Source organism: Macrobrachium nipponense, chromosome 38 (assembly GCF_015104395.2).
Source record: "Macrobrachium nipponense isolate FS-2020 chromosome 38, ASM1510439v2, whole genome shotgun sequence".
NCBI lineage: Eukaryota > Metazoa > Arthropoda > Malacostraca > Decapoda > Palaemonidae > Macrobrachium > Macrobrachium nipponense.
In genome coordinates, this window is record NC_061098.1 from 40,116,189 (window position 1) to 40,129,912 (window position 13,724).

Sequence of the window (13,724 nt, forward strand, 5' to 3'; positions counted from 1 at the left end):
ACATGTAATTCAATAATTCAATATTATTTTCCTACAATATTAAGTGGCATTATATGTTTATGCAAAATGATGTTTGCAGGGTACGGTAACTATCTCTAAAATGAAATTTTTCAAAGACTACCTAACTTACTGTTGTATGATTATGATTTGCTGAAAGTCTTTCAATTGCTACAAGGATAGCATTGATTGTTGCTCCTCCACTTCCAACTCCATCAGTCTCTCCTGTGTACGTAAGACTGCATTCATCTTCAAGTCTAGGATCATTAACTACATACATGAATTCATGTTTTGGCAACAGTCCACCTGCAGACAGCCGTTTACATTCTGCAATGAAAAGCATTCTTAAATACAGTAAATCAATCATGTCTTCATATCAAACAAAACCTTCTTTTCCATAGTTTTACTTTTTGGTTCAAAGTGTGAAGCCTTAACTATTTTCATTCAAAATTGAAAAACAATCTAATCATCCCATGCATTAACAGTTACTGACCCAGAAAGGGAAAATACCCTGTACCATACACCTAACTTACCTAGCTTAAAAGTTTCATCTTTGAGGAGGGTGCCTTCAATACACTGTGTGCCTCCATGTGATCAGCTTTTCTAGTTGTGGCATTTATTTTGTCTTTTATAGCACAGTACCCCAAAAGTACCATAGCACAGCTTTCAAGCACCAGTGCTGTGGACTATGACTGTAACAAGGTAACTGTACACTTACTTTACTCCTCCTACCTAGAAAAGATTGACGTGAGCCAAAAATTCATTCTTCCTTGTTTGGAGTACTGTTCTCCATTGTGGTCTTCCGGTTCGGATATTTGTCAACAGCCTAGTATATTTTGCCAACTCTTAAACATGACTTCTGGCATGAGCAAAAAATTATTTCCTTACTATATTTGTTATGAAATCTACTATAACAACAAACATCTTCTGCACCCTTCTTTTCCTGACCTAGCTGATTTTGTTTGCAACACTAAGCAGGCTGCTGCTGCAAACAGCGGGTTGTTTTCTCTATTACAGCATCAATTTTATTACTCAGTCTGACAGGAGTTTTATCTTGGTTACAACTTTAATGTGGAATAGTTTGCCTGGTACAATTGTGTATTCTTCTGCTCTCCAAATGATTGAGCGAGAAGCAAATTTATCCTGATTCTCTGCTGATGTCTCCTGACATGACATTTTTATCATAAAATAAAGTTTTATATATACATTTACTTACCAAGTAATTACATAGCTATAGTTTTCACCTGAACGGCAGCTTAGATTCGAAATTCTGTGGGTAGTGCCTCAATATAGTCTGTGTAGGTGACAGCCCATCCCACTAACGGAATACAGGCAGTCCCCAGTTATCAGTGGACTCTGTTAATTTGCAATCTGGCTTTATGTAGCTTGTCTATTGCCATAAAATTGGCAACTTATGGTGCCATAACACAATGAGTTCCAGTTATCAGCGCCATAAGGTGCCAATAATAGGGTTATGGCACCATAACATATCTAATTGAGGCACCATTAACTGGTTATTGGTGCTATTAACCAGATAACGGCACCATAAGCGCCATACATCACCAAGTTTTTCACTTATCAACACCCTGCCGAGAACGGAACCCCCACCGATAACCAGAGACTGCCTGTACGTATTGGAACGACCTAGCAGGCAATCCTCATTCACTTTATGCCTTGTCCATCAGAGGGGAGGAGGGTGGGCTCTGATTCGTAATTACTTAGTAAGTATATACGTATATATGACATTATTTTATCATAAAAATCATAATTTTTTAAAGTAAACTGGATTTTTCCTAACTACACAAACCTGAGGTCCTTACATTAGGAATGTGCTTACAGCAAAGCTGGATCACGGCCATTAAAACTCTTGAACGAGGTGGCCAGGCAGTAACTACCATCCAGTAGGCGGGGAGACCTGCCTGCCCAGATGAAAACATTCCAGTTTGTCTTTCAGCACAGGTTTCAGATTGAGGAGTGGCATGAAGTGGGCATGAAATGTAATAAAAAGGACCTCAGGTTTGTATAGTTAGAAAAATACAATTTACTTTCAAAAATTGTGAATTGTGCCTACATGATATACAAATCATCAATACTATACATTAGGAAGGCTCATTGGATGGAGTCTGGGAGGAATCTGAGTGAGTCTCTTGAACTGACTAGAGTTCAGCACACCTGGGCTACTCCTCCTGGTTGAAAGACCACAGAGGAGTGCCCTGCCTCTGACAAACTGATTGGAGTATAAGAACCGAAGAATCAAGAGTCAGACTTCTGGACCTTTTCAAATGAGTGAAGAATTGTATCTAATATGGAAAAGGCTGGGAAGAACATTAAGAGTCAGAGGCATTAAGTCGAAGACCCGAGAATGGTTTGCCTTACTGCCAGAGTCTTCTGCATCAGACACCAATCCAGCAATTGTAGGTTCGAGTCCTATTCTCAGCCTGAAGGAAGAGAAGTAGGAGAACGAGGAAGGAGGAGGAGGAGAGGCCAGTTACTTTTCTCACCTCCAGAACCACTCACCTTAGGTGAGATCCAACCTGTCCTCTTAAAGGAGCTGGGTAAGAAAACACAACTTGTTGATCAGCCAACAATGGTCCAAGGAAAAAAGGTTCTGAGGACATGTGGGCAAAGACCCAAAGGTGGAAAGACACAATTGTGGTCTGATGAGACCACATCTATCTCCCAGACAGACATATTCTTTGGAATGCGAAGAATGGACCAAGCTATTGATTTCATGAGTTCTCAGGTGCATTGTATAGGTGCTGTCATCTCCAGTTGCAGAGTAGTAGTACATCCTTCTGATCATCTCATGAAGCCTGAGGGAAGACATGTCCTTAGACACTTCTCTCTCTCTTGGGCAAGCTAGTACTAGAATAAGTCACCAATATCCAGTTCAGGATTCTCGAGCCTTTTCCAAAAAATACCACAGCACCCTACAGAACAAATTAATAACTGATCTGGATCATCGATTACAAAGTCCAAGGTGCAGGGGATAATGAAAGACTCAAACCTGGCAACAGATGCAAAATGATTCGGAGTTCACTATGACATCTGAGACAGAGTTGAGACATCGATTCCCGCCTTTCGAAGGGTGATAATAAAGAAGGTTCATGCAAATCATCTATCCACTATGCCAATGCCGGAGTAAGACAAGATGTGGTCTTAAGAGACAAATCTCTGTCTGATGATTTTCTCAAGGGCATGTGCAAAGCATGAGAAAGCAACCCTAAACAAGAGTCAAATGCCGTCTAGAGAGCTGGAGCCCTGTGATGGCAAGATAGAGAGAAGTTTCTCATCAGTAGCTGAATCTCAAGTGAGGGGAAACAATACTACATCATGTGAAAGACTAGGCCGAATGTGGATCTACGATTCTGACCAGAGGAAAAGTCCCGTCAATGACAATAACCAGCAAAGACAGTTCCAATCCCTGGAATTATAAAGAACTGAAAGAGGTATCCAACTATTTCCACTGCTGCTTGGTGAGAAAGCCTATGCTTGCAAGGAAAGCTGAATTATCTTTTAGCCTTGAAGACACTTAGGGATTGTACTGCCTGAAAATGCTCTTGTGTCACTGATACCAAAGGTTGGGTCAGGGAGGAACTCCTGTTACCTTGGAAGAGGTCAGGCTACAGGCTAAGTCTTCTGACATCTAATTTAATTTTGGGGTGAACAATGTTTGTTGAACACCTTACGAATACAAAAAATCTAGAAAGAAGACAAAAACTATTGAGTTTGTCCAAAAAAGTCATTCTGAGTCATTGCAGTGGCCTATGGTCAGGTGAGATGAAGCAGAAGACCTACAGACTTTTGTTGTACCAGGCAGTAAACAGAAAGATGATAGGGAGTCTTCTGAGACATCTCTGTACAATGATTCTTGCAAGGGCATGTGTGGAGCATGAGACAGAAACCCTAAGTGAGAGTCAAATGCCACTCAGAGACCTTGGGTCTCTGTGATGGCTAGACCAAGAGTTTTCTTAATACATAGTAGTTAAACCCCGACTGAGGAGAAATAATACTTAAATGAACAATCTCTCCACAAGGAATGAGTTGCCTGCTGGTACATTTCATTCGGAAATGTGTTTGGTTGATAGAACTATCGAGTGCACTAGAGCGCCTGCATGGTAACTGAAACAGGAGGGAAATGAAACCCTCTTGTGTGGTGATAAATGCCACTATTGTTATGCTGTTACTCAACAACCACCACTGGGCGCCTCAAATCAAAGCCCCGAAACTCTCAGGAGCCCGAAAGGCTGCCTTGAGTTTCAAAATTTTGATGAAAAGGTACTTATCATCTCGGTTGCACATTTAAAGGCAACAGTCCTACAGGTATGCCCCTATTACTACGCCAGTGCATCTGATAACAGACACATGTAGCAAGGGGAATACATATACAAGTATGTATATTCAAAACCTCCTGTTGATCAAGCACCAGCCTAATTCCTTCCTTATTATTCAAGAAAGGAAAAAGAATAAGGACTGGAAGCAGACCTCTTCATTCTCTAATGAAGAGACGGTAGGCAAAGCTGTTCCGAAGGGAGGCTTTTATCGGGAGCAATTTCTCTCTTGTCTCCCGAATGCTCATGATTTAAAAAAATCAAGTGCGCTCGGCAAACACTAGAAATTTAAGGAATTTAAGCCTCAGCGAGACTCCCAAATTTCATAAGAACAATTATCGGGCAGTCCTTTCTCGACTTCTGAAGAAATCGAGGAGGAACAAGCTCAGAGCCAGTCTTAGATGTAGACTTCTATGAACCAGATCGAGAGCACGACTTCTATTGATTGCACACTCAGGTCCCAGGTCAGGTATTAACGTAATTGTCATTAATTTTATTTTAGTCTCAGCCTTGTGATTTACTTTAATTGTTGATTTATTTACGGTTAAGTTTGGTTTTTCTTGTAACAAGGCTGTGTTGCTAAAGACGTTAGTGGCCTACTCCCGGCATTGGATGTGTAAAAGTTCACTCCTAACTCCCATCTATTGTTTCTTTTTGGTGTTGGTGAGAGCTGCCATGGACTCTGGAGTGTTGACTGGCAGTTTCATCTCCTGATTTTACTGTGTTCGTCCTTGGAGACAAAAGTTTTCTTCGGAGGATAAGGTTCCTCTTCTAGTCAGTACGGGTCTGACTTGCATGCCTCCCACACTTAAGCTGCTTGGATTACTTGGATTACCTGGATTACCTTTTGTGCTGTGGGCTCAGTTCCTGTGCCACCCACGGCGTTCTGAGCTATTGTAGCCTACCCTAGGCTAGTGTTTGAGTGAGGTGTGGACTTCCTGCGGACTCAGGACGACGCAGAGGAATTATTCCCGGCCGAGTGGACGCAGGAAGGGCACCTCTGCATCCTCCGGACGTTTTCTTCGCCTGTGCGGCAGTTGTGGGGCATTGTGGCCCGAGGAGGAACGTAGGGAGTCTGCGAACGGTAAATATCCTTTTGGTATTTATTTCAGGGTGGCACTATTAGTTGTATACCCCTGTTGCTACCTGTGCTCCAGAACTCCCTCCGATAGCGGTGACCTGATGTGTGACGCCGTACCTGGTGGCTTGCTGTAAGACAGTGTCAGAGTTCCCCAGTGCTATGACCCTCAGCCTAGCACCTTTGGACGCCAACAAGTGTGGGTGTAACCCTTTGTTCCCTCTATAAACTGTGAGGAGCTTTTCTGTGGTTTCATTATTTTTGAAGTTCTCATATAGAGAACATTTTATTTGCCCCTATCCTAGGGTGTTAATGTTAAGTTTAGCTTTATAATATTAGGTAGGAATTTAAGTGTTTTCTTTCTGTATGTCTACTCCTTCCTTCCTAACCTTATTTAGTTATAGGTAGGTTATTTGGGCCCTTTATTTACTCCTTACGTTATTTTTGTACTGTCTTAGGGATGCAGTTTTAGAGTTTAGGTTATCTTACTGGATTTATTTTAAGGACTGCGTATTAGTCCTGTAGTCACAAGGCTGACGGTTGTTAATTTCTATTGCTTTGTGTGTAATAAATATTGTTAAGTTTTCTCTCGTGTTTTCGTCTCCATTGACCTTTATTTATTTATTGGACACTGTATTACTGCCCTCTCTTTCCTGGTGCTTTAAGAACTTGCACCACGGCCCCACAAGGGTCGTAATAATTGGCGACCGTGACAGGACTGAGAGCTCAGGGTGTTCAGTAATTGGGTCTGTGGAGCGGCACTCGAGTAGGAGCTTCAGTATTGTTATCTTTTTGGGTAGTGTTGCCTTCCCCCCGAATTATTTAATTTTGCATGATGGAGGAATTTACTTTTGATCCGGCAGAGTTTTTGGGGTCGGCTGATTGTTTGAAGCATCTGCCGGTTTTGAGTAAGAAACTTTTAATAGAGTGTGCACGGTGGTTGGGTATTGTGGTGAAGTCTTCGGACTCAAAGAAGGAAGTTTTGTCCTTAATCAGGAGTAAGGTTAGTCAGGACATGGCTGACGCAGAGCATTTGGTTAGCGATAGGGAGGATGATTTAGGAAGTGTTAGTGAAGGGAGTAGTGGATATGGATAGAGACAATGTGAGTGTGGCAGCTGGTCTAACCTTATTTGAAGATCCTCCTCATATCGGTACCCTGTATGAAGGTCCTGCAAATTTTCCCGAAGGTCCCACCCCTTAAAGGTAGTGGGAATTTATCTAATAATCCTTTTTTGCCTCTTAATTCTGTATCAGTGGAACCTGTCCCCCTTTCTAATGTTTTGGGTGAATCTAAGGAAGACAGAGAATTTAAGTTAATATGTAAACGCATAGAGTTGCGTAAAATTGAGTTTGAGGAAAACGAGAGGGCTAGGCGTCATGAGAGGGAGATGGTAAACTTAAATTTGGAAATGGCTAGGCTACAGAGAGCAAATATGGCTAGCTCACCAAAGGTAGAGGTTAAGGAGAAATTTAATTTAGGTGCGGCACTTAAATTAGTGCCTATGTTTGATGAGAAGAACGTCCCAGAGTTCTTCAAGGCGTTTGAGCGTGTGGCTACCCGATTGTCTTGGCCCACAGAGATGTGGACAGTTCTTATCCAGTGTAGGTTGATTGGCAAGGCAATTCGGGTATATAATGCCTTGGAGGAGGGAGTAGCTCGGGACTATCAAAAAGTTAAGAGCTTGGTTTTGAAAGCGTATGACCTGGTTCCTGAGGCCTATCGCCTCAGGTTTCGTAATTACACTAAACACCCTGCACAGTCCTTCGTTGAGTTTGCCCCGCATCAAGGAGGAACAGTTCGATGACTGGTTAAAGAGTCGGCAGGTCGTCACTTTCGCTGCGTTACGCGAACTTCTGCTCCTTGAAGAATTTAAGAAAGCCTGTAGCAGGGAGTTGAGGGTACACCTAGAGGAGGTGAAGGCTACTAAAGTGAGTAGTGCCGCTCAGTTAGCGGATGAGTATGTGTTGAATCATCGGTCTGGTAGTGGAAATTTCAAGTATGAAATGTTGAGTAACCCTTCGCCTCGCGCCCCCAGTGGTGGTAGGAGAGGAGAAGCCTCTTTTGTCGATTCCCCATACCCCTAAAAATAATGTTAACCCTAATTTTGTTTCAGGTGGTAGGGATATGAGTAGAGTCCAAGGAGGGTCTCCTCCCCCTAGAGTTTTTGTTAATAGGGGTTACCCTAATGCAGGTACTACCAGGTCAAATAATAATGAAAATAGAGGTTCAGGTCGTCGAGGAACTTGCTATTGGTGCAACAAACCAGGGCATTTCCAAGCAATGCAATGCTCGTCGATATTACCTGGAACGTAATGGTCAAAGTCCTGTGGCTGTAATTCCTGATAGGTCTAATGTAAATAGTAGTGCTGTAGACAGATCTGTGTAGACAGTAGTAGTGTAGGTAGTAAGGTCAAAGATGTTCCTAATGCTCAATTGTGACTCGAGTTTGATAAATATGTATGGCCTGGAAAGTTGATTTATGATAACTGTGTTGTCCAGGTTAAGTTTCTTAGGGACACCGGTTCTGCCCGGTCATTGATTTTGAAGACTTCTTTAAATGGTGTATAAATATACTGGCAATTTTGTAGTGTTGGGAGGTTTCCCAGATTCAGTTGTGTCTGCTCCTTGGTTAACGTTCCACTTGTCTTTTCCAGGATATGATCAAATAACTGAGTTGGCTGTGGTGGATAGTCTGCCTATCCCTGGAATTGATGGTATCCTGGGGAATGACATGCTGGATGGGGAAGGTCGGGAGCTGTTCCCTATATTGTCCGTTAATGCCAGTCCTGTGGCTGTAACTACTCGTTCCGCAGCAAGAGCTGCTAATCTACTGATAATGATGATGACTTAATGTTAAGTAGTAGTGAGTTAGATGTAGAAAGGCCCGGGTCAGTAGAGAGTAGTGGAAGTAATGTAGTTAGTCCTTTTAACTTTGATTGTGATAGAGCTGCTTTTATTAAAGCTCAGAAAGAGGAATTTAATTTTGATTTGGGTGATGTCGAGGATCTAACTAAGCCTAGGTTTGGTATTGTAAAAGATCTTTTATATAGGTTTAGTCGTCCCGCCACTGATGATGTAAATAAAATTGGTCGTGTTGAACAGATCATAGTGCCGTTTCAGTTCAGAAAATCTGTGTTGGAATTAGCTCACACAAATTTCTTTTCAGGTCATTTGGGCATGTCAAAACTTTCCACAGTTTGGCTAGATATTTCTGGTGGCCTGGAATGAAAAAATGAGTGTAAAGCAGTTTATCAGAGAATGTGAGACTTGTCAGGTTATGGGTAAACCTAATCAGGGGATCCCTAAAGCCCCGTTGCATCCCATACCTGCCATAGGTGAACCATTTTCTGAATTAGTAATTGATGTTGTAGGTCCCTTACCTAAGACTAAAACTGGTTATGTATATTTACTAACTATCATGGATAGAGCCTCTCGTTTTCCTGAAGCTATACCTATGAGGCGTATTACTTCAAAGTTTGTTTTTGAAAAGTTAATTGATTTCTTTTCCAGATATGGTCTCCCTCGTGTAATTCAGACAGACTGTGGGACGAATTTCACGAGTAAGGTATTTAGGGGCAAATGTGCTGAACTGGCCATTCAGCACATTACCAGCGTACCTTATCATCCGGAGAGTCAAGGTGTGGTGGAAAGGTTTCATCAAACCCTCAAGTCTGTACTTAAGAAACTTTGTTATGATTCTGATAGCGAATGGGACAAAGTCCTCCCTTTTGCCCTCTTTGCTATTAGAAATCACCTAATCTTCTACAGGTGTAGCTCCTTTTGAGTTGGTATTTGGGCACAAAAGTTCGAGGACCATTAGAAATTATGTTTGAGATGCTAAAATTCAGCCGGAAGGGGGAAGTAAAAGTTGGAGGGTTGGTGGAAGACTTAAGGTCTAGGATGTTGAATGCCTGGAAGTTTGCCAGGGAGAATTTGGAACAGTCTCAATCCCGAATGAAGGAAAATTTTGATAAAAAGGTTAAGGTTCGTTCATTTGAACCGGGGGAATTAGTTAGTTAGTGTTGAGTATGGATCCGGACAGTTTTCTCGAGCCGAGGTATAAGGGTCCTTGGAAGGTTCTGAGGAAGTTGTCTGATGTTAACTATGAAATTGAGGCTCCAGGTTCAAGCCGTAAATGCAGAATATTTCATATTAATCGTTTTTTTTTTTTTAAAGCCTTATGTGGGTAAGTGTGGTGATCCTTTAGCGATAGTGTATGAACCAGTGTCTGTGGTAGTTGATGTACCTCCAGAGGAGTCCGATGACTTAGTGTGTCAGGTTCCTTCGGATGCATTAGGGGAAAATATGCAAAATTTAGAACTGTTGAAAAGTAGTTTAGGACATTTAAATTTTAATCAAAGAAAAGAAGTGCTTAATTTAATCTATTCTTTTTCAGAACTTTTTCAGGATGCCCCAGGAAGAACCCATTTGGTTTTGAGCCATGATGTTGATGTGGGTGGTGCTTCCCCTGTAAAGCAGAGTCCTTACCGGCTGAACCCTGTAAAATTGGATTTGGTCAGTAAGGAGATCAACTACATGTTGAAGCATGACCTTATTCAGCCATCAGTGAGTCCCTGGAGTTCTCCCATAGTACTGGTAAAGAAGGCGGATGGTAAGTTCCGCATGTGTGTGGATTATCGGAAGGTTAATACCCACACCAAAGATGATTCTTTTTCCATTACCCCGTATTGATGACTGTCTGGATCGGATCGGGTCTGCCAAGTTTATTACCAAATTGGATCTGTTAAAAGGGTACTGGCAGGTTCCATTGTCCGATCGTGCTCGTGAGATATCTGCATTTGTTACTCCTTTCGGACTTTACGAATGTAAGGTTATGCCCTTTGGCATGAAGAATGCTGCATGCACTTTTCAGAGATTAATGAATAGGGTCATTTGTGGTCTGGAAGGAACAGAAATTTATATTGATGATTTGGTTGTTTATAGTGATGACTGGAATACCCATATGGTAAGGCTTCGTAAGGTTTTTGAAGCTCTAAGGGGTGCTGGACTTGTAGTTAATTTGGCCAAGTGTGAAGTAGGGCAGGCCAAGGTTTGTTATTTAGGTCACGAGGTTGGTTTGGGTCAGGTGGCTCCAAAACAAGCTAACCTCGAGGCCATTATAAGTTTGAAAAGACCTGGTAATGTTAGAGAGGTAAGAAGAGTGCTGGGCATGACTGGGTATTACAGACGGTTCGTCCGTAATTACTCTGATCTTGCTCAGCCTCTTACTAGTTTATTAGAAAAAGGAAAGAAATTCTCATGGTCTGATCAGTGTGAAAAAGCTTTTAACCAACTTAAATCAATATTGGTAACTAATCCTATTTTAACTTCCCCAGATTTTCATAAGCCATTTATCATCGCCGTGGATGCTAGTGACGTTGGTATAGGAGGTGTTCTTTTCCAAAGGAAGGAAAGGCGGTGTGAAGTTCATCCGGTATCTTACTTCAGCAAGAAGTTGCTGGCAGCTGAAAGGCGGTACTCAACCATTGAAAAAGAAGCTCTTTCCTTGGTTCGATCTTTGACTCACTTTAAACCTTATGTAACGAATTTTTCTTTTCCCGTGGAAATCTGGACGGATCACAACCCGTGCGGTGTTCATCGAACGGATGAAAGGAGCCAACCAAAGGATTTTGCGATGGGCGCTTTTTCTACAAGAATTTAATTTGGTTATTAAGCACGTGAAAGGCTCGGAAAATAAGATTCCTGATGCCCTTTCCAGGACTACTTAAGTATGTTTTGCCTACCCCTCCTCATGCGCTGCCCTGCTCGTTTCTCAAATTTGGTGGTATGAAAAAATTATTCGGTGTAGTATAATTTTGTTTGTTCTTGTGCGTTTCCTATGTAGGTTAAGTTTAATAAGTTATCTTTTTGAAACATAACTTGGTCTTGTAGGCGACTACGCCAGTTGCTTGTGAGTTCTGTATATGATTGGTATTTTTGATCTCGTATGGATTCTGTCCTGTTAGTAGTTTTTTTTTTATAAGGGTGTTATACTAAGACATCTGGAGTGGTGCTGTGTGTGTGGGGTAGGCTAAGGTGTGTATCTGAACTTTATTTAGGTTTAGCTAGATAGGTTTGTTTCTTAGTCTTTAAGGTTTTCTTTGCTGAGGTGTTTTTGCCCATGTGGTTTGGGTTGTATATGGTAAGATGTATATATATTTATTTGGTTTGATATTATTGTTTCAGATTAACTGTCTTTCTGTTCAGGTTTTTGTCATTTTGTTATGTACTCTTTGAGTCTAATTAATAAATAGTCTTTAATGTGCTCTTTTTACAGGTCTTCCATATATAAAAAAAAAAAAATTTTTTTGCTTTGTTCAAAAATTTTTTTTTTCCTTCGGGGAGGAAGGTATCAGGTATTAACGTAATTGTCATTAATTTTGTTTTAGTCTCAGCCTTGTGATTTACTTTAATTGTTGATTTATTTAAGGTTAAGTTGGTTTTTCTTGTAACAAGGCTGTGTTGCTAAAGACGTTTAGTGGCCTACTCCCCGGCATGGTATGTGTAAAAAGTTCACTCCTAACTCCATCTATTGTTTCTTTTTGGTGTTGGTGAGAGCTGCCATGGACTCTGGAGTGTTGACTGGCAGTTTCATCTCCTGATTTTACTGTGTTCGTCCTTGGAGACAAAAGTTTTCTTCGGAGGATAAGGTTCCTCTTCTAGTCAGTACGGGTCTGACTTGCATGCCTCCCACACTTAAGCTGCTTGGATTACTTGGATTACCTGGATTACCTTTTGTGCTGTGGGCTCAGTTCCTGTGCCACCCACGGCGTTCTGAGCTATTGTAGCCTACCCTAGGCTAGTGTTTGAGTGAGGTGTGGACTTCCTGCGGACTCAGGACGACGCAGAGGAATTATTCCCGGCCGAGTGGACGCAGGAAGGGCACCTCTGCATCCTCCAGGACGTTTTCTTCGCTCGTGCGGCAGTTGTGGGGGCATTGTGGCCCGAGGAGGAACGTAGGGAGTCTCGCGAACAGGTAATATCCTTTTGGTATTTATTTCAGGGTGGCACTATTAGTTGTATACCCCTGTTGCTACCTGTTGCTCCAGAAACTCCCTCCGATAGCGGTGACATGATGTGTGACGCCGTACCTGGTGGCTTGCTGTAAGACAGTGCAGAGTTCCCCAGTGCTATGACCCTCAGCCTAGCACCTTTGGACGCCAACAAGTGTGGGTGTAACCCTTTGTCCCTCTATAAACTGTGAGGAGTTTTTCTGTGGTTTTCATTATTTTTGAAGTTCTCATATAGAGAACATTTTATTTGCCCCTATCCTAGGGTGTTAATGTAAGTTTAGCTTTATAATATTAGGTAGGAATTTAAGTGTTTTCTTTCTGTATGTCTACTCCTTCCTTCCTAACCTTATTTAGTTATAGGTAGGTTATTTGGGCCCTTATTTACTCCTTACGTTATTTTTGTACTGTCTTAGGGATGCAGTTTTAGAGTTTAGGTTATCTTACTGGATTTTATTTATTTTAAAGGACTGCGTATTAGTCCTGTAGTCACAAGGCTGACGGTTGTTAATTTCTATTGCTTTGTGTGTAAATATTGTTAAGTTTTCTCTCGTGTTTTTCGTCTCCATTGACCTTTATTTATTGGACACTGTATTACTGCCCTCTCTTTCCTGGTGCTTTAAGAACTTGCACCACGGCCACAAGGGTCGTAATAGTCCCCAAAATGCAAAACCCCATAAGAGAATGCAAATTGGACTCCGCCCAAGGGCAAGCAGAGCCAACGAAAGAACCACTGCCTACTCAGAGAGAGGAAATCCCTTAGAAATTCTGTAGAACTTCCAAAGGGAACCTCCTCCCCACCTCTCTAGGCGTTCAAATCCTCAGAATCCAAGCACCAGGTGGGAACCTACCGAGCACTGGCAAGCACTCAGCAAGTGCTAGTGGTAGTGCTGGCAGGAAGAGACAAAAACACATAAATGTCTCACCTTTTTTCTCACCATGTGCTGCTTGCAATTTGTTAGAAACACAAGCACTCACAGTGACTCACGAACAAGTGCCCGAACATCACCAGTCTAGAGGTGGACCCTAAAACTGGTGACGGGAATGCAAAACCAAAGCGTGCACTCCCACAGCTCCCCAAACCACAAAAACCATAGCCATGCAAATATGTTTTCAAGCCTGAAGGTTGGGAAGGCCCAACGAGAAATCCACTGCCTCCTCAGAAGGAGGCAGCCCCTTAGAAATCCTGCAGGAGAAACGTCTTAGGGGAGGAGAGCAGCCTTCTATTCTTTGGCTGAAGGGAGCATATGCAGTTTTCCAGGACCTTTTTTGTGCCTCAGAAAAAGAGGAGAAAGGCAGTGGAGGA

At 42.1% G+C, this 13,724-nt stretch overlaps 1 protein-coding gene across 3 annotated transcripts in view; it reads right to left on the reverse strand.

Annotated features, from left to right (window-relative positions):
* Nucleotides 1-13,724, reverse strand: part of LOC135209719 (L-fucose kinase-like) — a 262,617-nt gene that overhangs the window by 195,515 nt on the left and 53,378 nt on the right. For all 3 annotated transcript variants that reach the window (XM_064242480.1, XM_064242482.1, XM_064242481.1), the window contains one exon: nucleotides 131-324. In XM_064242480.1, coding sequence (XP_064098550.1) covers nucleotides 131-324 — 194 coding nt within the window. The remainder of the gene's footprint in view (nucleotides 1-130; nucleotides 325-13,724) is intronic.